The following is a 23,826-nucleotide window of genomic DNA, read 5'->3' on the forward strand; positions in this document are numbered from 1 at the left end:
ATTTAAAGATCGGCCAGGCGCGGTGATTGTGCCTGTAATCCTAGTACTTTGGGAGGCCGAGGTGGGTGGCCATTTGAGGCCAGGAGTTCGAGACTAGCCTGGCCAACATGAAACCCCGTCAGTACTGAAAATACAAAAATTACCTGGGCATGGTGGCACATGCCTGTAACCCCAGCTACTGGGGAAGTTAAGGCAGTAGAATCACTTGAACCCAGGAGGTGGAAGTTCCAGTGAGCCGAGATGGTGCAATTACACTGCATTCTGGGTGACAGAGTGAAACTCCATCTCAAAATACAAAACACAAAAAACAAAACAAAACAAAAACTAATTCTTGGCTGGGTGTGGTACCTTACAGCTGTGATCCCAGCACTTTGGGAGGCTGAGGCAGGAGGAATGCTTGAGCCCAGAAGTTTGAACCAGCTTGGGCAACACTTGGAGACTCTGTCTCTACACAAAATTTTAAAGAAAAAAAATTAGCTGGGTGTGGTGGTGCATGCATGCCTTTAGTCCCAGCTACTTGGAAGGCTGAGGCAGGAGGATTGCTTGAGCCCAGGAGGTCAAGTCTGCAATGAGCCGTGATCGCACCACTGCACTCCAGCCTGGGTGACAAGAGTAAGTGACCTTGAAACTCTGTGAGGGTAAGGATCTTGTTTTGTTCTCTTCTTTATGGTTCAGCATAATCCCTGGTATATAAAAGCACAAAAGCACTTAGTAAATATTCATAAAATTAATGAATGAATACAGTTAGGACAAATAAACAAATGATATTAATACTGAGTTTCTAGGGCTTCCCTGTCCATTTCTCAATAGATCTTGAGAGCAGAAATTACTAAAAGAAAGAGCCCTGACTGAAGCCAGACCAGCTAAACTTCTATCATGGATCTGTGATACTTTTTTTTGAGATAGGGTCTTGCTTTGTTGCCTAGGCTGGAGTGCAGTGTTGCCATCATGACTTGCTGCAGCCTCCAACTCCTGGGCTCAGGTGATCCTCCCACTTTAGCCCTGCAAGGAGCTGGGACTACAGGCACATGTCACCACACCTGGCTAATTTTTATATTTTTTGTAGAAACAGGGGTTAGTTATCTTGCCTAGACTGGCCTCGAACTCCTGAGCTCAAGCAATCCTCCCGCTTCAGGCTCCCAAAGTGCTGGGATCACAGGTGTGAGCCACTGTGCCCTGTGGATCTGTGATACTTACCTAATTCCTGGTTTCTTCCTTTGTAAAAAGTGGGGAAAGTATACTTACCTCAGTGCTACACTGAGGATTAAATGAAATAATGCATGTAAGATGCCAGGTGGGACAATGCCTTTCCTTTGCTCTGCCTTTTTTTTTTTTTTGAGACAGCCTCGTACTGTCACCTAAGCTGGAGTGCGATGGCCAGATCTCAGCTCATTTTAACCTCTGCCTCCCAGATTCAAGTGATTCTCCTACCTGAGCCTCCCAAGTAGCCCCCGCTACCACGTCCAGCTATTTTTTTGTATTTCTTTTAGTAGAGACAGGGTTTCACAATGTTGGCACGGCTGATCTCAAACTCCTGATCTTGTGATCCACCCACCTCAACCTCCCAAAGTGCTAGGATTACAGATATCAGTCACCGCGCCTGGCCTGCTCTGAATTTTTTTTTTATTTTACTGAACCTGAGATCAGTTAAAATGGAGTAACTAGGCTAGATACAGCATTTTAAAATGTTTGGAGTCAGCAAATATTAGATTTGACAAATATATACTGCAAGCCACAGGTTTTTAGATACCAATCATTTAAAAAGGCAGCCTCAAAACCCTGATTCAACACACAATATTTATCACTGTGAAACTAGCCTACTCTCCCTATCACAGCAAATGATGCTACCCTATTCAAGAATTTCTAAGTACATGGTCGGGCACGGTGGCTCACACCTGTAATCCCAACACTTTGGGAGGCACAGGTGGGCAGATCAGTTGAGGTCAGGAATTCAAGACCAGCCCGGCCAACATGGTGAAACCATGTCTCTAGTAAAAATACAAAAGAATTAGCCACGTATGGTGGCGGGCACCTGTAATCCCAGCTACTTGGGAGGCAGAGGCAGGAGAATCTCTTGAGCCCAGGAGGCGAAGGTTGCAATGAGCCAAGATCGTGCCACTGCACTGCAGCCTGGGTGACAGAATGAGAACTCATCTCAAAATAAAATAAAATAAAGTGAAATAAAATAAAAATAAACATCCAGTTCTCCAAATTATATAAGGTAGATTTTCTCTTCTTGACTACTTTCACCTCTTCCTCAAAATGTATTTCCTGAATGCCAATTTCTGGTGACCTTCCTAAATAAGTTTTCACGGAAATGACTATCGTGGGAATTAAGTCTCACAGAATAATTAGTAGGAACTAATATCACCATTGTTCCTGATACCATTTCACCTTTCTTACACATAAACTTCCCAAACAAGCCAAGTTACAGGGAACTCTCTGAAAAACAAGATAAAACAAATAAACTTGGTAACTAGTTTTGTAAAATTAACTAAACAGAAAATTACGGTGAAAGAGACACATTAAAAGTCAGGATAGAAGAAAGGGTGAGGTAGCAGCCAAAGTGCCTGACCGGGGGAAGATCTCCCCTGTGAGATGGCCCATCAACTCAAATACTCCTACCACTGCTCCCCCATGCCCATTTCTCATGTGTCTGCCCTACAACTATCAAGAAATAAGGAATGATAGGCAAAAGTGCCTCCTACCAAAAGGCTCCTCTGGTTTTTACAAAAGTCCTTTAAAAGGTTTAATCTGGGCTGGGCATGGTGGCTCATGCCTGTAATCCCAGCATGTGGGGAGGCCGAGGTGGGCAGATCACCTGAGGTCAGGAGTTTGAGACCAGTCTGACCAACATAGAGAAACCCCGTCTCTGGGAAAAAAAAAAAAAAAAAAAAAAAAAAAGATTTTTTTTTTAAAAAAGGTTTAATCTGTTGCCATTTCATCTAATTGAGGAGCAGCTGACATATGATTGTGACTACAGCTTACAATGATCTATTACGTATTTTAAAATAGCCAGAAGAGAAGAATTCAAATGGTTCCAGTATATGGAAACGACAAATATTTAAGGTGATGGAATCCCAAGTACACAAGTTGATCTTTTCAAATTATACGAATGTATTATCACATGTACCCCAAAACCATGCACTTTACACATCAATTAAACAAAAGAATCTCAAATCTGGAATACCGTGGTTAATTTGATAGTACGGAGAGTGGGACATTTATATAGAGAAGTAAAAATAATGCACAGAGGGGAGAGTGTAGTAGCAGAGGTTCGCTTACTAAACAACTTGGTGCAGGAATGATCCCAAATCATTCCTCAGCCAGTTTATAAATTATTATACTGAAGTCCTTCCACTCAGAATAACCAAAATGTAATTAAAAAAATCAAGTAAAGCAATTTGCACAGTGTTCAACCATGCAAACACTTAATGAAACACAGGTAGCAAGTATATTTTAGATTTTCATCAAGACAACTTAAATCTGGGCTGGGTGCAGTGGCTCACACCTGTAATATCAGCACTTTAGGAGGCCGAGGCAGGCAGATCACCAGAGACCAGCCTGGCCAACATGGTGAAATCCTGACTCTACTAAAAATACAAAAAGAAAATCAGCCAGGCATGGTGGCGCATGCCTGTAGTTCCAGCTACTTGAGAGGCTGAGGCAGGAGAATCACTTGAACCTGAGAAGCAGAGGTTGCAGTAGATCAAGATCGAGCCACTGTACTCCAGCCTGGGTGACAGAAAGAAAAAAAAAAAAAAGAAAACTTAAATCTGGGGCAGAGCGAAGATTTTGGTAGCTGGGGCCCTGGAGACAAACTAGATTTCTAAGGGGCATCATTCAGTTCTTAATCCCATAGTAAAGATAAAGTAGCAGACGCCTGACCTTGGTAAAGCAAGCCGATATGCTGGCCACACTACAGAAGAACATGTGGGTCTATTTAAACGAAATCCATGGTGATGGCATATATATATTACTCATGCTCCCAGGACTCAATATCTTCACAGACCTGTCTCCATAGAACCTTCTTCTCTGGCTTGCTATGACTGGCTTTGACTTTGGACAGCTGAGCTTGCTTCCTCACGTGCAACACTGAAATACCCTGGAAGGTTCTTGGGGGACTGAATGAACTAAGCCATTGCTGCTAAAAACTCTAGTAGAGCTGCTGATTTCAAGCTCCCCTATCCCAGACTGAGACCCTTATGCATGGGCTTGGGGGAGAAAAAAAAAAATCAAATATTTTACCAATTTAAGTCATTAAATAAGCATGATTCTAGAAGACGAAGAAAAGTGCCACAGAGTGATTTAGCTGAAGACATTATTCAGGATAGTTCATCTTATCAATATCCAATGCGGACCCGCTTTTTAGATAGAGAGCAGCCAGGTAATTTTGAAAAGGCACATTTCCAAGCAGAAAATAACTCTGGTTCTCCTGTTTAAAAGGCCAGTTCAGTGGTTAAATGAAAGTGTAGTTAAACAGACATTAAATTCTGTTATAAGATGTGGGCAAAAATATACCAAAGACTGAATATAGCAATACTGGAGCCCCACTAAAAAGATCTTGGGGGTGAAGTTAGGGGGCCACTAAACTACATCCCTAAGATGCAGGGTGAGATTTATGTACAAAACAACATTTCTCATTTTCAGAGGAATGTCCTTTAATCTATATTGGGCAGTCAAGCCTTTGAGCCACAGAGGAAATCTGCAGCAGCAGGAAGCAGGGTGATAAACTGGGACAAATATCCTTTTTCATAAGGATGATCGTATGTGCTTCCTTTTCTATCCAGGCTGCCAAGAAGCTAAGAGTCATATGTGATGTTTTATCACAGTAACAAAATGTTCACATAATTTAATGCAAGGGTCCTCAACCCTGGGCCACGGACCAGTACCCATCCTTGGTCTCGGGCCGCACAGTAGGAGGTGAGCGGCAGGCAAGTGAGCAAAATTTCATCTGTATTTATAGCTGCTCCCCACTGCTTGCATTAATGCTTGAGCCCTGCCTCCTGTCAGATAAATAGCGCAGCATTAGATTCTCATAGGAGTGCGAACCCTATTGTGAACTGTACATGCAAAGGATCTAGGTTTTGGGCTCTTTATGAGAATCTAATACCTGATGATCTGTCATTGTCTCCCATCACCCCCAGAGTGGCCCACCTGGTTGTAGGAAAACAAGCTCAGGGCTCCCACTGATTCTACATTATGGGGAGTTGTATAGTTTCACTATGTATTACAAGGTAATAATAATAATAGAAATAAAGTACAATAAATGCAATGCACTTGAATCATCCTGAAACCATCCACCCCACTGAATCTGTGGAAAAACTGTCTTCCATGAAACCAGTCCCTGACTCCAAAAATGTCCTGGACAACTGATTTAGCATATTCGTTTTATTGTCTCTTTGTGAGGTTCTGATTATACTATATTATATTATATTATATTATATTACATTATTTATTTAGTGAAACAGGGTCTTGCTCTGTTGCCCAGGCTGGAGTACAGTGGTGTGATCATAGTCCGCTATAGCCTCAACCTCCCACCAGGACTCAAGTGATCCTCCTGCCTTAGCCTCCTGAGTAGCTGGGACCACAGGCGTGTGCCGCCATGTTCATTTTTGTATTTTTTGTAGAGAAAGGGTTTCGCCATGTTGCCCAGGCTAGTCTGGAACTCTTGGGCTCAAGCAATCCTCCCACCTTGGCCTCCCAAAATGCTGGGATTACAGACGTGAGCCAGTGTGCCCAGCCTGATTATTCTATATTAGCTTTAATTAACACAGTCCTATCTAAAGTTACCTAAGATTATTTTTAGCCTTGGGGTGAAAAGAGGAGAACCTTATCTCAGCTACTCTCTTTTGGACTTCAACTTCCTCCTCAATCAATCAATCTATAAGTAATAATCTCACATCTCTATACCCAATCATTGTTCTGAGGAACAAAAAGAGGTAATAAAACTGCCTTGAAAACTCTCAAGGTGACCTGGAGTAAACATTTTCTCTCATCCCTGACCCCACAGAACAAAAATAGGATACACTACCACACGCTGAACTATACTGGGTACATTCCTCCCCTGTCCCAGTTAACCCTCTAAACAGACAAATATAGTATATTTGATGATATAAAATCTAATAAAGGTCCAACACAATCAAAAGAAAGGGACTTGCTGGGTGTGGTGGCTCATGCCTGTAATCCTGCACTTTGTGGGGCAGAGGCGAGAGGATCACTTGAGCCCAAGAGTTTGAGACTATCCTGGGCAACATGGTGAGTCCATGCCTCTACAAAAAAAAAACAAACACAAAAATGTAGGCCACGGTGGTTTGCACCTGTAGTCCCAGGTACTCAGGAAGCCGAGGTATGAAGATCGCTTGAGCCCTGGAAGTTGAGGCTGCAGTAAGCCGTACAAGTATATCCATGGGCAATACTAAGATGTAATCTATACTGAAGTTACAGTTTCTATAGTTAAGTCCACCTTACAAGGCAGGGACTTATAACTCTTATATTCTCAATGCAAAATGGAAACTGAACTAAAACAGTATTTGCAGTAAATGGAAAAACGAAGAGATTTGAGAGAAATAAATACCTTTGCTCCTTAGAAAATCTTCAGGGAGGTCCACGTGTAAAAGTTCTTTGCTGGACTGCATCAGGATATCCTCCTGTAATAAGAAAATCCAGCGGTCAAGGAGGATTCAGAAGATTCTAAGCTCATGAATATTCTTTTTTTTTTTTTTTGAGACAGAGTCTTTCTTGGTTCCCCTGGCTGAAGTGCAATGGTGAGATCTTGGCTCACTGCAACATCCATTTCCCAGGTTCAAGCTATTCTCCTGTCTCAGCCTTCTGAATAGATGGGATTACAGGCACCTGCCACCACGTCTGGCTAATTTTTTTTTTTTGAGACAGAGTTTCACTCTTGTCACCTAGGCTGGAGTGCAATGGCGTGATCTCGGCTCACCGCAACCTCCGCCTCCTGGGTTCGGGTAATTCTCCTGCCTCAGCCTCCTGAGTAGCTGGGATTACAGGCATGTGCCACCATGCCCAGCTAATTTTTTGTATTTTTAGTAGAGACGGGGTTTCACCATGTTGACTAGGATGGTCTCGATCTCTTGACCTCGTGATCCACCCGCCTCGGCCTCCCAAAGTGCTGAGATTACAGGCGTGAGCCACCGCGCCCGGCCCCAATTTTTATATTTTTAGTACAGATAGGGTTTCACCACGTTGGTCACGCTGGTCTTGAACTCCTGACCTCAAGTGATCTACCCACCTCCACCTCTCAAAGTGCTAGGATTACAGGAGTGAGACACCATGCCTGGCTAAATATTAGTTATTATTATTATTATTTTTTTAAAGATGGGGTTTCACCATGATGGCCAGGCTGGTCTTGAACTCCTGACCTCAGGTGATCCACCCACCTTGGCTTCCCAAAGAGCTAGGATTACAGGCTTGAGCCACCGTGCCCGGCAATGTTAATTATTTTTAAGAGATTTCTTTATGACTTTGGGAAACTGGCTAGCAGTCACAAAGATTGGGCACTGTAGGAAACCTCAAATTTAAGTAAGTGTCAACAATAAAAATTTCTACTTATCTAGAATTTGAATTTGAAAGCTTTTTAAAGTTGTGACAATAACAGAGGTCTAAAAAAATGTTAATGTGCAGATCCAAACAAAACCCTATATATGCCTTCTGAGTCAAGAAACAAATGGCTGGAATATACTTTCAATTTCATTTGAAAGAAAAATATCAAGAAATCAGATGTATCTCAATCCTTAATCATTCTAGATATCATAAATTCAACCCCCTTCACTGGAGGAGAAATGGAAAATCGATTATACCACCAATGACAACCAGTATTAGGCTGGGTATTGTGGCTCACACCTGTAATCCAAGCACTTTAGGAGGCTAAGGCTGGTGGATCACTTGAGGTCAGGAGTTCGAGACCAGTTTGGCCAACACAGTGAAACCCAATCTCTACTAAAAATACAAAAATTAGCCAGGCATGCTGGTGGGTGCCTGTATAATCCTAGCTACTCGGGAGGCTGAGGCAGGAGAATCACTTCAACCTGGGAGGCAGAGGTTGCAGTGAGCTGAGATCATGCCACTATACTTCAGCCTGGGCGACAGAGTGAGACACTGTCTCAAAAAACAGACAGACAACCAGTGTCTTCCTAAAGAAGAAATTCAGGCCAGGCCTAGTGGCTCACACCTGTAAACCCAGCACTTTGGGAGGCTGAGGCGGGCAGATCACGAGGTCAAGAGATCAAGACCATCCTGGCCAACATGGTGAAACCCCATCTCTACTAAAAATATAAAAATTAGCTGGGTGTGATGGCATGTGCCTATAGTCCTAGCTACTCAGGAGGCTGAGGCAGGAGAATTGCTGGAACCCGGGAGGCGAGGCTGCAGTGAGCCGAGATCAAGTCACTGCATGCCAGTCTGATGACAAAGCAAGAGCCTCCAAAACAAAACAAAACAAAAAAAAAAAAAAAAGAAAAGAAAACGAAATTCAGAAAAATAGAAAGAAAGGAATAGTGGCAGAATGTGCACATTGTGGCAACTGCCTCAGAGCCCCAAGATTACTGGCTAGGAGACTGAACCAAAGACAGCTGCTTACACTAAGCATTCCTTCTGGGTCACCTCTTTTCCCCTGTCCTAAGCCTTAACGTTTCTTTTCACTTTGATTTAACTAGTAAGTATGAGATTTGATACTGCACTCATCTAAAGCTATATAAATCAGGCTGGAGGCTGGGCACAGTGGCTTATAACTGTAATCCTAGCACTCTGGGAGGCCCAAGTGGGTGGATCACCTAAGGTAGGGGAGTTTGAGACCAGTCTGACTAACATGGAGAAACCCCGTCTCTACTGAAAATACAAGATTAGCTGGGTGTGGCTGTGCCACTGCACTCCAGCCTGGTGACAGAGCGAGACTCTATCTCAAAAAAAAAAAAAAAAAAAATCATGCCAGGCATGACAAATCACCTGAGATCAGGAGCTCGAGACCAGCCTGGCTAACATGGCAAAACCTTGTCTCTACTAAAAATAAAAAAATTAGCCAGGCATGGTTGCACATGCCTGTAGTCCCAGCTACTGGGGAGGCTAAGGCAGGAGAATCAATTGAACCCAGGAGGCAGAGGTTGAAATGCGCCAAGCCTGTGCACGATCTCAGCTCACTGCAACCTCCGCCTCCCAGGTTCAAGCAATTCTCCTGCCTCAGTCTCCCACACCCAGCTAATTTTTTGTATGTTTTTTTTTTTATAGAGACGAGGTTTTACCATATTGGCCAGTCTGGCCTTGAACTCCTGACCTAATGATCCACCTGCCTCGGCCTCCCAAAATGCTGGGATTATAGGTGTGAACCACCACGCCTGGCCAATAACTTAAGATAAATGTTCACACAAATCCCTCTCAACATCAAATGACATAATTGCTAGCTTATATAGCACTCTAAAAACTATATAAGATTTTACAGAATTGGCTCTAAATATAAAAAAAAAACTCTATAAGAAGTTCATACACATAATAGTACAATTTGTTTTTCAAATCCACAGTAAACAATTCTCTGCTTTGATTACTCAAGATGTCACCTACCTGCCCACTGTTTTGGAATAAAAATCAATTTATGATACTTCTCCAAAGTTTTGGCAGATTTTAGGAGGGTCTTAAAAGCCCTTCTTAGTATTTATCTGTGGTTTTATGCCTTATTTCCCATTAAAAGTTGGCTGTATGTCTTGTACACAATGCAATTCTCTGATTCGTTCCTATGAGACCAGTTTAGATCAGGAAAAAACACAAATATCTGGAGAGAAATGAAAATACGCAAAGCTCTTCGGCTTTTATAGCCAAGACAGTTTTTCTTTGTTTTGTTTTTTTTTCCCTTTTTTTAGACGTAGTCTCACTTTGTCACCAGGCTGGAGTGCAGTGGCATGATCTCAGCTCACTGCAACCTCTGCCTCCTGAATTCAAGCGATTCAGCCTTCCAAGTAGCTGGGACTACAGGCATGCGTCACCATGCCCAGCTAATTTTTGTATTTTTAGTAGAGACGGTGTTTCACCATGGTAGTCAGACTGGTCTCGAACTCCTGACCTTGTGATCTATCTGCCTCGGCCTCCCAAAGTGCTAGGATTATAGGTGTGAGCCACCGCACCAGGCTGTTTTTGTTTTTGAGACAGGGTCCTGCTCTGTTGCCCAGGCTAGAATGTAGTGGTGCAATCACAGTTTAATGCAGCCTCAATACCCTGGGCTCAAGTGATCCTCCCACCTTGGCCTCCCAAATGTTGGGATTACAGGTGTGGCCACCACACCCAGCCTGGCAAGGTAGTTTTAATCTCCTTAGTTTTAAGTCCTGGTATATCTCTGAGCCTGGAGCACTGGTTGTAACCAGATCCCTCTGAGCTCTTCCAAATCTGAGCTTCCCAAACTGGAGGCAGAGGCAGACTAGTGAGGGAAGGTCAGCAACGGTTCCTCTATAGATGGGATCTCCTATACACTAAATTAGGCAATTGTAGGGCCAAATTGCGAAACAAATGAGATACTTCCTACTTCCTGACATTTGTGAAAGTAGCCATGATTACTTTCATAGTTTAAAATGCTCTGAAATGAAAGAAACTCTTTTATCTCTAGATGGCTCTCTCAGTTTCCTACACTTGCATATCTAGAAAGGAACAACTGTAAAACAGTAACTTTAAATCACCTTTGCACAGCTTAAAATTGAATTTTCCTTTACATATTTTAATTCAGAGCAACACTGGTGACTTCAAGTAGATATTGCTCATGTTAGCTGGTAAGGCATATAACATTCTTCCACAACGAATTATCCAAAAGAACTGCTGAAATAATTAAAAGAAAGTTCTATCTTAAGTCTCAGCAATGTGATTTGGGTAACTTTCTGTCACATACGTTTTACAACATACGACGAGAACCATCAGCAAACCATCACTGGGGGGAAATAGTGCTCTGGGAGACCCAGAGAACAGCTTATGACCACCAATGCTGTAACTGTGTCCACAAAGTGTAGAATCTTCACCTGAAATCTCTGAAAATTGAATTCTTCTCGACAAGACTTCCTTTTAAGCAAACAGCAAGCTCCTTTACGCTAGTGCAAATTTCCCTAGGATCAAAGACTCCCAGATTAAAAGTAGTAAGCTTAATGAGTACTTAATGCAACAACCTTGCATTTAAGTAAATTCATCTAAATTACACAAGACTGGGTCTTTTATGAACACATCATTAAAAATCAAGATTCTCCAACAGCATAACATCCTTCAAGTGATCAGCAGCTTGTGCTTCCTTAATGTTCCTTCTCCATATACCTTCAAATAGCTGTTAAAAAATGTACACTAGGCTTTTGAATGTTACAGGTAAAAGACAATTCAGATTCTGCCACTGCACTCCAGCCTGGGTGACAGAGAAGACTCCATCTTCAAAAAAAAATTCAGAATTTTTTCTGTGTTTGAGGTGATCACTATTAATGTATTGTATCCTAGAACCAAAGCATTTACAACATATTCAACCCAGGTAGGTCTACCATATGGGAGAAAAATATATAAAAAGTTTATATATTTTGGCCAGGCACAGTGGCTCACACCTGTAATCCCAGCACTTGGGGAGGCCGAGGTGGGCAGATCACCAAGATGGGAGTTCGAGACCAGCCTGAAAAACATGGAGAAACCTCATCTCTATTAAAAATACAAAATTAGCCGGGCATGGTGGAGCATGCCTATAATCCCAGCTACTCAGGTGGCTGAGGCAAGAGAATCACTTGAACCCAGGAGGTAGAGATTGCAGTGAGCCAAGATCACACCATTGTACTTTAGCTTGGGCAACAAGAGGGAAACTCTGTCTCAAAAGAAAAAAAAAAGTTTATATATTTATGTAAGTTTATATATTTTAAATATATTTGTGTATAATGTATATTTTACGTGGATATATCTATAAAGTTTAACGCTCTAAGGCTTATATGTAAGCACCAAAACCAAACAGTAAAAACCATGAATGATACAAAGAGTTCTCAATGCTAAATCATCTGTGTGGGATGTCACATGCCCATCTCTGAATATCTTGGTGCACAGTTCTTAAGTAAGACCAATCTTTTCCATATCCTGGCTAGTAACCTTTGCATGAATGACAGATTTGGACCTTTCTCCTACAAGAGTGGAGTTCAGAACTGAATACATTCTTTCACAGATGAGCTTGGCTCTTGCAGCTGTCCCTTTCACTGTGCCTGTTCTCAGACAGTTCACTCTCCTTTACTGCCTTTCTTCTCCCCTCCACAAGAGTGGGTGATCTTGATCAAATCCCACAATTACTTGTTACAAATTTTTAATACCTTTTGGACATGATCCTAAGACAGGAAAAAATAATTATTTTTTTACTTGTTTACCTTCTCATTCATGATTGAAATATATATTTCATGATTGGAATATTCAACTTTAAAAAATATTAAGGGCAGTAACAAAAGGGTAAATACCATATGATTCCACTTAAATGATGTACTTAGAGTAGTCAAATTCATATAGACAGAAGGCAGAATGGTTGCTGTCAGAGACGGGGAGAGGGGAGAATGGTGAGTTACTATTTAATGATAATGAAAAGAGTTCTGGAGATGGAAGGTGGTGATGGTTACACAAGACTATGAACGCACTTAATGTAAGTGAACTGCATATTTAAAAACTGTTGAGGCTGGGCGTGGTAGCGCACGCCTGTAATCCCAGCACTTTGGGAGGCCGAGGTGGGTGGATCACAAGGTCAAGAGATGGAGACCATCCTGGCCAACATGGCAAAACCCCATCTCTACTTAAAATACAAAAATTAGCTGGATGTGGTGGTGCGCACTTGTAGTCCTAGCTACTCGGGACTGAGTAGCTGAGGCAGGAGAATCACTTGAACCCAGGAAGCAGAGGTTGTGGTGAGCCGAGATCGTGCCACTGCACTCCAGCCTGGTGACAGAGCGAGACTATGTCTCAAAAAAGAACAACAACAACAAACTGTTGAAATGGTAAATCTGGGCCAAGCGCAGTGGCTCACACCTGTAACGCCAGCACTTTGGGAGGCTGAGGTAGGCAGATCACCTGAGTCAGGAGTTCGAGAACAGTCTGACCAACAAGGTGAAACTCTGTCTCTACTAAAAATACAAAATTAGCCAGGAATGGTGACTCATGCCTGTAATCCCAGCTACTTGGGAGGCTGAGGCAGGAGAATCACTTGAACCTGGAGGCAGAGGTTGCAGTGAGCCAAGACTACACCACTGTACTCCAGCCTGGGCGACATAGTGAAACCACTTCTCAAAAAAAAAAAAAAAAAGGCCAAGCATGGTGGCTCACACCTATAATCCCAGCACTTTGGGAGGCTGAGGCAGGCATATCATGAGGTCAGGAGCTCAAAACCAGCCTGGCCAACACATGCAAAACCCCATCTCTACTAAAAATACAAAAATTATCTGGGTGTGGTGGCGCACACCTGTAGTCCCAGCTACTTGGGAGGCTGGGGCAGAGAAATGCTTGAATCCAGGAGGCAGAGGTTGTAGTGAGCCAAGATTGTGCCACTGTGCCTGTGCGCACACGCGGATACACACACAGAGTCCCTCAGTTTGGGTTTGATGTTTCCTTGTGAGTAGATTCCAGATATGCCTTTTTGGGTTAAGAACACCACAGAAGTGATGTTGGTTTTCCCCATGCTGTCCTATTGGAGGCAGTGTCCTATCAGGAGGCACTGTCCTATCATGATGTTAGGGTACCTCATTCTAGGGGGTCAAACGTCCATCACTTGGTTTGGGTGGATTCTGCCAGGTTTCTCCATTGTGAATTCACTATTCCAAACCTTTGTAACTAATAAATATCTTGTAGGGAAATACTTTGAGACTATGTAAATATTTGTTTCTCAAACATTTAGTCACTAGCTTTTTTTTTTTTTTGAGATGGAGTCTTGCTCTGTCACCAGGCTGGAGCATAGTGGCGTGATCTCGGCTCACTGCAACCTTTGCCTCCCATGTTCAAGCAATTCTCCTGCCTCAGCTCCCGAGCAGCTGGGACTACAGGCACGTGCCACAAAGCCCAGCTAATTTTTTATTTTTTGTATTTTTAGTAGAGATGGGGGTTTCACCATGTTGGCCAAGATGGTCTCAATCCCTGGATCTTGTGATCCACCCACCTCAGCTTCCCAAAATGCTGGGATTACAGGCGTGTACCACCGCCCCTGGCCTAGCCACTAGCTTAACATCTATTAATGATTCCTGCTTGAGATAATTATTACTGCGATGGTTGCCAAACAGTGCCTTTCTATTTCCATCATTCTGTCTGTGTTTATTAACTGGAATCCCGTAAGACTTTTAATTTCTCACTTTTTTTTTTTTTTTGAGACGGAGTTTCGCTCGTTACCCAGGCTGGAGTGCAATGGCGTGATCTCGGCTCACCGCAACCTCCGCCTCCTGGGTTCAAGCAATGCTCCTGCCTCAGCCTCCTGCGTAGCCGGGACTACAGGCGTGTCATGCCCAGATAATTTTTGTATTTTTAGTAGAGACGGGGTTTCACCATGTTGACCAGGATGGTCTCGATCTCTTGACCTCGTGATCCACCCGCCTCGGCCTCCCAAAGTGCTGAGATTATAGGCGTGAGCCACTGCGCCCGGCCTAGTTTCTCACTTTTAAATAAATTATTTTATTTCAACAAGGACTCATAGGTATTTATTCTATGGGTACTACAGGTTGCTGTAAAAGTAACTGCAGAATAATTCATCACTATCATTTATTTTAAGCTCAAATCATCCCATACTTGGCCACTGGGAGCCCCTTCAAGTTGGCTGCTGTGTCCTTTTGTTATATCCCCATAATTTTCTGAGCATTTGGCCATAAATTATTCCAGGCGCATCTTGCATTTTTCCCTCTCCTATCTTGGAACTGCCATTTCTCCAAGGAATCTTGGCTCCTTTTATTGGAAAAAAGCATTTAGAAGCCAAGACTACGTGTGCTCATTGCTACAAGGTGTCTGTCACTACTTCTAGGCCCTATCTTATACACTCACATATTTCCATCTCTTATGTGTATTTATTAAGAACCCCAAGTTCATACTGATAACTCCAATTCGAATTCAACACCACAGGGTTCATGTTTGCCACCCCTCCTTTCTAATTACTTTCTCTGAGAGAAAGCTGGCTCTCATTATCCACAATATATTTACTTATTTCCCCAATCCTAGAACACATATAAGTATTTTGTTTAGAAACAGCTAAGTCGACTACCTCTCCCTGGACTCCTTGATAGTCTGTTAGTGGGAGATCCTTAAAAAAAAAAAAAAAGTAAAAAAAAAAGGCTAAGTCCTACCCCTGTGAGAAACAAATTTACTAATATTTTCTATTATTTTTTGGCTTTAGTCTTTAAGAGGATATAGTTGAATTACCGTTTGCTAAAGTAATGTGGGCTACCCTCCCCATTGGTTTTATTCCTAATTTGTAATACAGTTAGACTTGTGCCGGGCACAGTGGCTCACGCCTTTAATCCCAGCACTTTGGTAGGCAGAGGCAAGCGGATTACATGAGGTCGGGAGTTCAAGACCAGCCTGACCAACAAGGAGAAACCCCGTCTCTACTAAAAGTACTAAATTAGCCAGGCGTGGTGGCACATGCCTGCAATCCCAGTTACTCGGGAGACTGAGGCATAAGAATTGCTTGAACCTGGGAGGCAAAGGTTGTGGTGAGCTGAGATTATACCACTGCACTCCAGCCTGGGCAACAAGAGTGAAACTCTATCTCAAAAAAAAAAAAAAAAAAAAAAAAAATTCAGTTTTGGGACCATCTCACATCCCAGTTGTCTAGTTAGTTATTTTTCAAGTATGAAGTTAGAACTATACCAAAAGATATACTTACAGAAGGGCCAGTTCCTCCTACCCTTTCTTGTTTTTTTCTTTTCCTTTTCTTTTTTTTAATGCTAAACACCTGCTTTCCTTCTAGGAGTCGGAAATTTCGCTATGTGCCAGGCAGAGGATGTCCATGCAACAGTCCCCAGTAAAATCCCTGGGCACTGACCCTCTAACAAACTTCCATGGTAGACATTATTTCATATGTGTTGTCACAATTTGTTCCTTGAGGAGGTTAAGTGTGTGTGACTCCACTAGGAAAGGACTCTTGGAAACTTACACAGGATTTCCTCTGGACTTTGCTCTATGCCCCCTTCCCTTTTGCTGATTTTCTTTGTATCTTTTCACTACAATAAATTGTAGCAATGAGAACAACTAAATGCCAAGTCCTGTGAGTTTGAGCAAATCTCAAAACCTGCATGTGGTTTTGGGGACCCCTGACACACCTGGAAATCACTCCATATCAGCATATAGAGATCTTCCTCATACTTTATTACAGCTGCATAATACTCCATGTATGGACATACCTTATACCATAATTTATTTAGCCTCTCCTATATACGGGTATTTAGGCTGTTTCCAATATTTTGCAATTATAAACTGCTGAAAAGAACAACCTTGTGTATATGTATTGTTATATTGCTAGAAGTGCATCTTTTAGGGTAGGGTTTCCTTGAAGTGCTGGGTCAACAGATCAATGCAACAGTAGTTTTGTTAAATGTTGCCAAATTCTTCAGAAAGGTTGTATCAGTTTGCATTCATACCAGCAATGCATTAGAATGTGTTTCCTCACAGTCTTGCTAACCAGATAACATTGTCATACATTTTCTTTCTTTTTCTTTTTAATAGAGTCGGGATTTCTCCATGTTGGTCAGGCAGGTCTTGAACTCCAGACCTCAGGTGATCCACCTGTCTCGGCCTCCCAAAGTGCTGGGATTACAGGTGTGAGCCACCACGCCTGGCCTACATTTTCATTTTCACCCATCTAATAGTCAAAAAGTGGTACCCTTAAAGGGAAAAAAGTGGTCTATCAGGTTAACTTCACATTTCTCTAATTACACGAGGCTGACCATCTCTTGTTTAACCACCAAACACGTGTTACACACACACACACACACACACACACACTCTCTCTCTCTCTCTCTCTCTCTCTCTCTCTCTCTCACTCTCATCTTCTCATTTTTCTTTTTCTTTGGAGATGAAGCCTCTCTCTGTCACCTGGGCTGGAGTATAGTGGCGCGACCTCGGCTCACTGAAACCTTCGCATACCAGGTTCAAGCAATTCCCTGCCTCAGCCTCCTAAGTAGCTGGGATTACAGGTGCCCGCCACCAGACCTGGCTAATTTTTGTATTTTTAGTAGAGATGGGGTTTCACTATCTTGGCCAGGCTGGTCTTGTACTCCTGATCTCATGATCCACCCGCTTTGGACTCCCAAAGTGCTGGGATTACAGGCGTGAGCCACCGCGCCCAGTCCAAGTCTCATTTTTCTATTGGGCTTTGGTTCTTCATTTCTCAATTCAAGAGTTCTTTATATATTACAAATATAGGCCCTTTATCTCTGATACACATTGCAAATATGTTCTTCAATTTGTCAGTTGTCTTTTGACTGTCTGATATTTTGCCAATCTAGCAAGAGCTCTTATAAATTGAGATCAGGGGATGCCTGGGGTTTGCAAATCTTAAACGGTATGCAAATAGTATGTCTGCTTTTCTGAAAGGTTTGCAGTATTCTGATTTCCAAAGGGTCCTGAGACTTGAGAGTGATTAGGAGCTGCTGCTGCCCACATCTTCGACTGGCCTAACTGTGCCCCACAGGACCACTCCTGCTGAATGACCTCTAAATTCTTGAAGGTTTCTCTCTCTTGACTGTTCTCTTTCACAAGTCAGACACCCAGTGACCTGGCCTCCAAATGCATATTTTCAGGTTGTGTCATTAGTGAGAATTCTTATTCATGAATGCATTCCTGGTTTTCTATACCTCTCATACACATGACACCAACAGGAGAGTATAATACTCCAGCTGTGGCCTAACCATCACACAATGGAGCATGACCACCACTTCACAGCCGAGATAACACATTTCCCTTAATGATATTAAGAGCAAATTGGCTTTTCCTGGCACAAAGTCAATTCTAATTGACCTGCTAAAACCTGCAGGTCTTCCGTTTCCTCATAAATACTTATGTTTGTTTTCACTTGTGGAGATCACTTTTTGAAACCAACTACAAAACATTAACATTTATATCTATTAAATTTCATTCTGCTTTATACAATTCAAAATGGAATATACCTCTGGTGGAGCTGGGAGGCAGAAAAGGGATGCTTTTAAAAAAGGACACAGAGGGCTGGGTGTGATGGCTCATGACTGTAATCCCAGCACTTTGGGAGGCCAAGGTGGGCGGATCAAAAGGTCAAGAGATTGAGACCATCCTGGCCAACATGGTGAAACCCCGTCTCTACTAAAAAATACAACAATTAGTTGGGTGTGGTGGTGCGCACCTGTAGTCCCAGCTACTTGGAAGCTAAGGCAGGAGAATTGCTTGAACAGGGGAGGTGGAGGTTGCAGTGAGCCAAGATCTCACCACTGCACTCCAGCCTGGAGCCTGGTGACAGAGTGAGACTCTGCCTCAAAAGAAAAAAAAAAAAAACCGGGGGATAGTAATTTAGTTCTTAGGTTGGTTGTTATGTAAACACGGGCATGTATATGTATGCATATATACATACATATATGCATGTGTGTTGTATTCATTATACTTTATGTGTTATTTCACATGCTTTTATATAATACTACATTAAGAAACCTTTCTCTCCTGAAGTGGCAGGTCCCTGAATTGGTTAAAAAAAAAAAAGAATCTCTTCCTGTTACACTCAGCCCATCACATCAAGGAGTAACAATAAAAACTTCAGGATCCTTAGTCTGTTACCTATTTAATTATATATATATTTATATATATATATATATTATTATTATTATTATTTTTTTTTGAGACGGAGTTTCACTCTTGTTACCCAGGCTGGAGTAAAATGGCACGATCTCGGCTCACTGCAACCTCCGCCTTCTGGGTTCAGGCAATTCTCCTGCTTCAGCCTCCCAAGTAGCTGGGACTACAGGTGTGCGCCACCATGCCCAGCTAATTTTTTGTATTTTTAGTAGAACGGGGTTTCACGATGTTAACCAGGATGGTCTCGATCTCTTGACCTCATGATCTACCTGCCTCGGCCTCCCAAAGTGCTGGGATTACAGGCGTGAACCACCACGCATGGCCCTAATTATATTTTTAAAAGGGCATCACAGTATAAACTCGGATAACATGTTCAAACGTTACTTAATGCTCGTTCATTCCTAATCATAGTCAATGTATGAAGTCCACTAACAACAATTAACTGGCCTTCATCCTGTGTAAAGAAATGATGTAAGTATCAAGAGTGGGATGGGAGCCTACTCCAGGCAGCCCAAAGAACATAAATTTGTTAGTGGGTCTAGAGCAGGGGTTGGCAAACGACAGCCCTCAGGTCAGCAGGCTGTGCTAATAAATAAAATTTTATTGGAATACAGCCACATTCATTCATTTACGTATTGCCTCTATCCACTTTATGCTACAATAGCAAAGCTGAGTTATTCCAAAAGAGACTATATGTGGCTAGGCCCGGTGGCTCACACCTGTAATCCCAGCACTTTGAGAGGCCAAGACGGGTGGATCACAGGTCAGGAGTTCGAGACCAGTCTGGTCAACATATTGAAACCCTGTCTCTACTAAAAATACAAAAAATTAGCTGATTGTGGTGGCCGGCGCCTGTAATCCCAGCTACTTGGGAGGCTAAGGCAGGAGAATCGCTTGATCCCAGGAGGTGGAGGTTGCAGTGAGGTGAGATTACACCACTCCACTCCAGCCCGGCGACAGTGCGAGACTCCATCTCAAAAAAAAAAAAAAAAAGAGACCATATAACCTGCAAAGCCTAAAATATTTACTACATGGCCCCTGATAGAAAAAGTTTTCTGACCGCTAGCTTAGAAAACCATCCAGAGTAGAGTTCACCGGACAGGTATATTCCTTTTAAGAATTTAGAGTGCCTGGCCGGGCATGGTGGCTCATGCCTGTAATCCCAGCATTTTGGGAGGCCGAGGCGGGCAGATCATCTGAGGCAAGGAGTTCGAGACCAGCCTGGTCAACATGGTGAAATCCTACCTCTACTAAAACTACAAAAATTAGCCAGGCACGGTAGAAGGCGCCTGTAATTCTAGCTGCAAGGCAGAAGAATCGCTTGAACCCGGGAGACAGAGGTTGCAGTGAGCTGAGATCATGCCACTGCACTCCAGACTGGGCAACAGAGTAAGACTCTGTGTCAAAAATAAAAGGAATTTGGGGGGCTCAGCTTAGTGGCTTGTGCCTGTAATCCTAGCACTTTAAGAAGCTGAGGTGGGAGGATTGCTTGGGCCCAGGAATTTGAGGCCAGCCTAGGCAACATAGTAAGATCGTCTCTATTAAAAAAAAAAAAAAAAGAATTTGAGACCATCACACTATCACAGCTCACTATTACTCTCAACAAACCCACCTTTCTGGGTACTTCAAGTGCACATTGGCTTGGCATGGTGGTTCACGCCTGTAATCCCACCACTTTGGGAGGCTCAGGTGGGTGGATAATGAAGCCAGGAGTTCGAGACCAGCCTGGCCAAAACAGTAAAATCCATCTTTACTAAAAATGCAAAAAATTAGCTGGGCATGGTGGTTCATGCCGTAATCACAGTTATTTGGGTGGCTGAGGCAGGAGAATCACTTGAACCTGGGAGGCAGAGGTTGTGGTGAGCCAAGATTATACCACTGTACTCCTGCCTGGGTGACAGAATGAGACCCTCTTAAAAAAAAAAAAAAAAAGCCTCCCTTCAAAGGTTTCTCTGTGATACCTCACTTCAACCTACCAAAATGTAAGGACTGAGTATAGATATCATTTCTTAACATCAAATGCTGAAATACCACATAATTTTCAGACTCAACATTCCATATACAGTTGCTGCTTCAGAGAAATGACACTTTTTTACTAAGCACTTCCTCTCTTCCAGTGTCTGATGTGACACAAATGTTTTAAAATATCAAAAAAAAGGGAACCTCAAAATCAACATTTTGAAAATGTTTCAAGAATAAATCATAAGCTAACCATCAGCATCTATATTTTATCAAGAGAAAGCTGTCATTCACCCTCAACTCCTCTGAATCCAGATTTCATTTCTTACCTGACTTGGGCTAATCTTTTCTTCAGCAGCTGTGGAATGTTGATGTGGATCTTCCTTTGTTCCCTCAGAGGGTTCTTTTATAATTTCCGCCTGCCCCCCTTGATCTCTGAAGACCTTTGGCTCCATGCTCTTGCTTCTGTTTGCCCTATCCAAGATCCCAGAAGCCACAGAACCTCCTGCTGTGGAGTCCACTAGCCCATATCGCCCAGGCTCACTCCCATGATCCAAGGTCTCATAGTTTTCTTCACAACAACTCTCCGCATGAGTCCTCTGCAGCTCCAAGGGCAATGCCCTACTCTGACTTAAAAGAGAGCTTGAGGCTCCAGGTTTTACATCTGGAATCACACTTGGCTCAGGGTCAGCATGAAGCTCTTTGGAGACGCTTACTGGGAGGTCAGAGTATAATTCCTGTACCACGGCAGACATGGAGGAATCAAGTGGAACTGGCTGAGTCTCTACTCCAGATGACAGCATTAGGGCAGATGTAGATTATGGAGTCAAGCCTTTTACATCAAACGATTCACCCTAACACAAATCAAAGGAAGGGATAAAAGTTTAAAACCTTGATAGGTTAGAAAGGCTGCCTCAGTTCAAACTGGCTACAATGAAGAAAATAAACTCTACTTTAAATGCCAGCATTATCTGGCACCAAAAATTTCTCCTTAATAGACTATGAATTTGTAGAAAAATAAATACCTTAAATTTAATACACTTCTGTCTAACCTCAATTAAAATACTGCCTTATAAACAATTCTCAATTTAAACATGAAGGGCCAGCAAATTTAGATGAGAATAAGGCATGTGTAATTAGCATCCAAGGAATCCAGACCTGATGTAAATTAGAAAATTAAGATGCTTTTGTTTGTTTTCATGGGCATGAACCTCATCTGTTTTGTTCACTGCTATATCCCCATGTTATCTCACAGTATTTACTCAGCAAATAATTGTTGAATGAATACATACTGACGGACTCTGGAAAATTTCATACATGGACTTTTCCTCTTTGAGGGAGGATAGGAAGAAAGTAGAATTCCATTCCTTTACTGCTTACTAAATATTTGAGCTCTCTCTACCTAGGCTAGCACGAGACACTACTAAACCAGCCCTTTTGCAGAATCCTTCCTGATTTTTATCCTGCATCTTGAGATATTCCAAGTGTTTTCACAGTCATCACTGATTTGATTCTCACAACAACCCTTTGAGCTAAGCAGGGCAGCTATCAGCTTCTTGTTATACATCCTAACACCACACCTGAGGAGGTTAAATATGACCTGCCTAAAATATTACATGGTTATCTGAGAGGATGGAGGTGGGGGGATATCTAGAGAGAGAGCTTCCACTGTGTTGGTAATGTTTAATTTCCTGCATTGAATGGTAGCAACGGGTTATTTGTTGAAACACTTATATCTAAGTTTGTAACACTATATTATAAAAGTAGTCAAAACACACATATATTCAGGACCAGAGTTTCTTGGCTTGTAACTTTTCAGATTTAGTCTATGAAACATATTGTTTCTACAACAACAAAATCCACTTTGACCATTCGGATTAGTCTGAATGTTTACAGGCCTTGAAATAAATCTTGCCTAAGGAAAGCGGGGGTGGAATCTGCTTTGACCTGACCAAGGCAGAAATTGGTTAACCAGATGAGATACTTCATGCTTTCATTTTTTTTCGTTTTTGGTTTTGTTGAGATAGGATCTTGCTCTGTCACCCAGGCTAGAGTACAGTAGTGTAATCATTCCTCACTGAAGCCTCCCTCACCCAGACTCCAGTGATCCTCCTGCTTCAGCCTCCTGTAGCTGGGACAGGTACACACCACCACATCTGGCTTTTTTTTTTTTTTTTTAGACAGAATCTTGCTCTGTTGCCCAGGCTGAAGTGCAGTGGCGTGATCTTGGCTCACTGAAACCTCCGCACCCTGGGTTGAAGCACTTCTTCTGCCTCAGCCTCCCCAAGCAGCTGGGACTACAGGCGCACACCACCACACCTGGCTAATTTTTTTGTTTTCAGTAGAGACAGGTTTTCACCATCTTGACTAGGCTGGTCTTGAATTCCGACCCCATGATCTGCCCGCTTCAGCCTCCCAAAGTGCTGGGATTACAGACGTGAACCACAGCGCCCAGTCACACCTGCCTAATTCTTTTTTTGGTGGAGATGAAGTTTTGATATGTTGCCAAAGCTGGTCTCCAAATCCTCAGCTCAAGCAATCCTCTTGCTTTCGCCTCCCAAAGTGGTGGAATTACAGGCAGGAGCCACCGTGCCTATAATGCAGTCAAAACAAACACATACTCAGGACCTTGATACTGTTGTAGTACTTTGATACTCTGTAGTACAAGAGTATCAAGTACTCTTAATTAACCAAGAAAAGATTAGTTTTAATGAATCTTCCCAAAGGTAAAAGAACATAATGTTGGAGGGGTGGGTGGGAGCGGGGGAAGAACATAACATTGTAATATTAACTTAAATACTATAGAAATGGTAAGAAATCAGATTGCTGGTCCATGATGTTTAGGTAACACACAAAGATGAATTTAAAAAACTGTACCCAAAACATTAGGCTGGGCACAGCAGCTCATGCCTGTAATCCCAGCACTTTGGGAGGCCAAGGCAGGTGGATCACTTGAGATCAGGAGTTCGAAAATAGCCTGGCCAATATGGGGAAACACTGTCTCTACTAAAAATACCAAAATTAGCCAGGTGTGGTAGTAGGCTCCTGTAATCCCAGCTACTCAGGAGGCTGAGGTAGAAGAATTGCTTG

The 23,826-nt window shown here is 42.6% G+C and overlaps 1 protein-coding gene across 2 annotated transcripts in view; it reads right to left on the reverse strand.

Annotated features, from left to right (window-relative positions):
- Nucleotides 1–23,826, reverse strand: part of PRR14L (proline rich 14 like) — a 63,415-nt gene that overhangs the window by 30,297 nt on the left and 9,292 nt on the right. Inside the window, exons 2-3 of one of the 2 annotated variants that reach the window (XM_021665670.2) lie at nt 21,066–21,590; nt 6,578–6,650 (exon numbers count right to left, since the gene is read on the reverse strand). In XM_021665670.2, the coding sequence (XP_021521345.2) occupies nt 6,578–6,650; nt 21,066–21,539 (547 nt within the window). In that variant the 5' untranslated portion in view covers nt 21,540–21,590. Of the gene's footprint in view, nt 1–6,577; nt 6,651–21,065; nt 23,444–23,826 lie in introns of those variants that run through there. The other variant, XM_021665671.2, reaches the window with a different exon arrangement.

This window comes from Aotus nancymaae, unplaced genomic scaffold, assembly GCF_030222135.1.
Source record: "Aotus nancymaae isolate 86718 unplaced genomic scaffold, 86718_ANA_hifiasm-v0.15.2.pri h1tg000076l, whole genome shotgun sequence".
In the NCBI taxonomy this organism is placed as follows: domain Eukaryota; kingdom Metazoa; phylum Chordata; class Mammalia; order Primates; family Aotidae; genus Aotus; species Aotus nancymaae.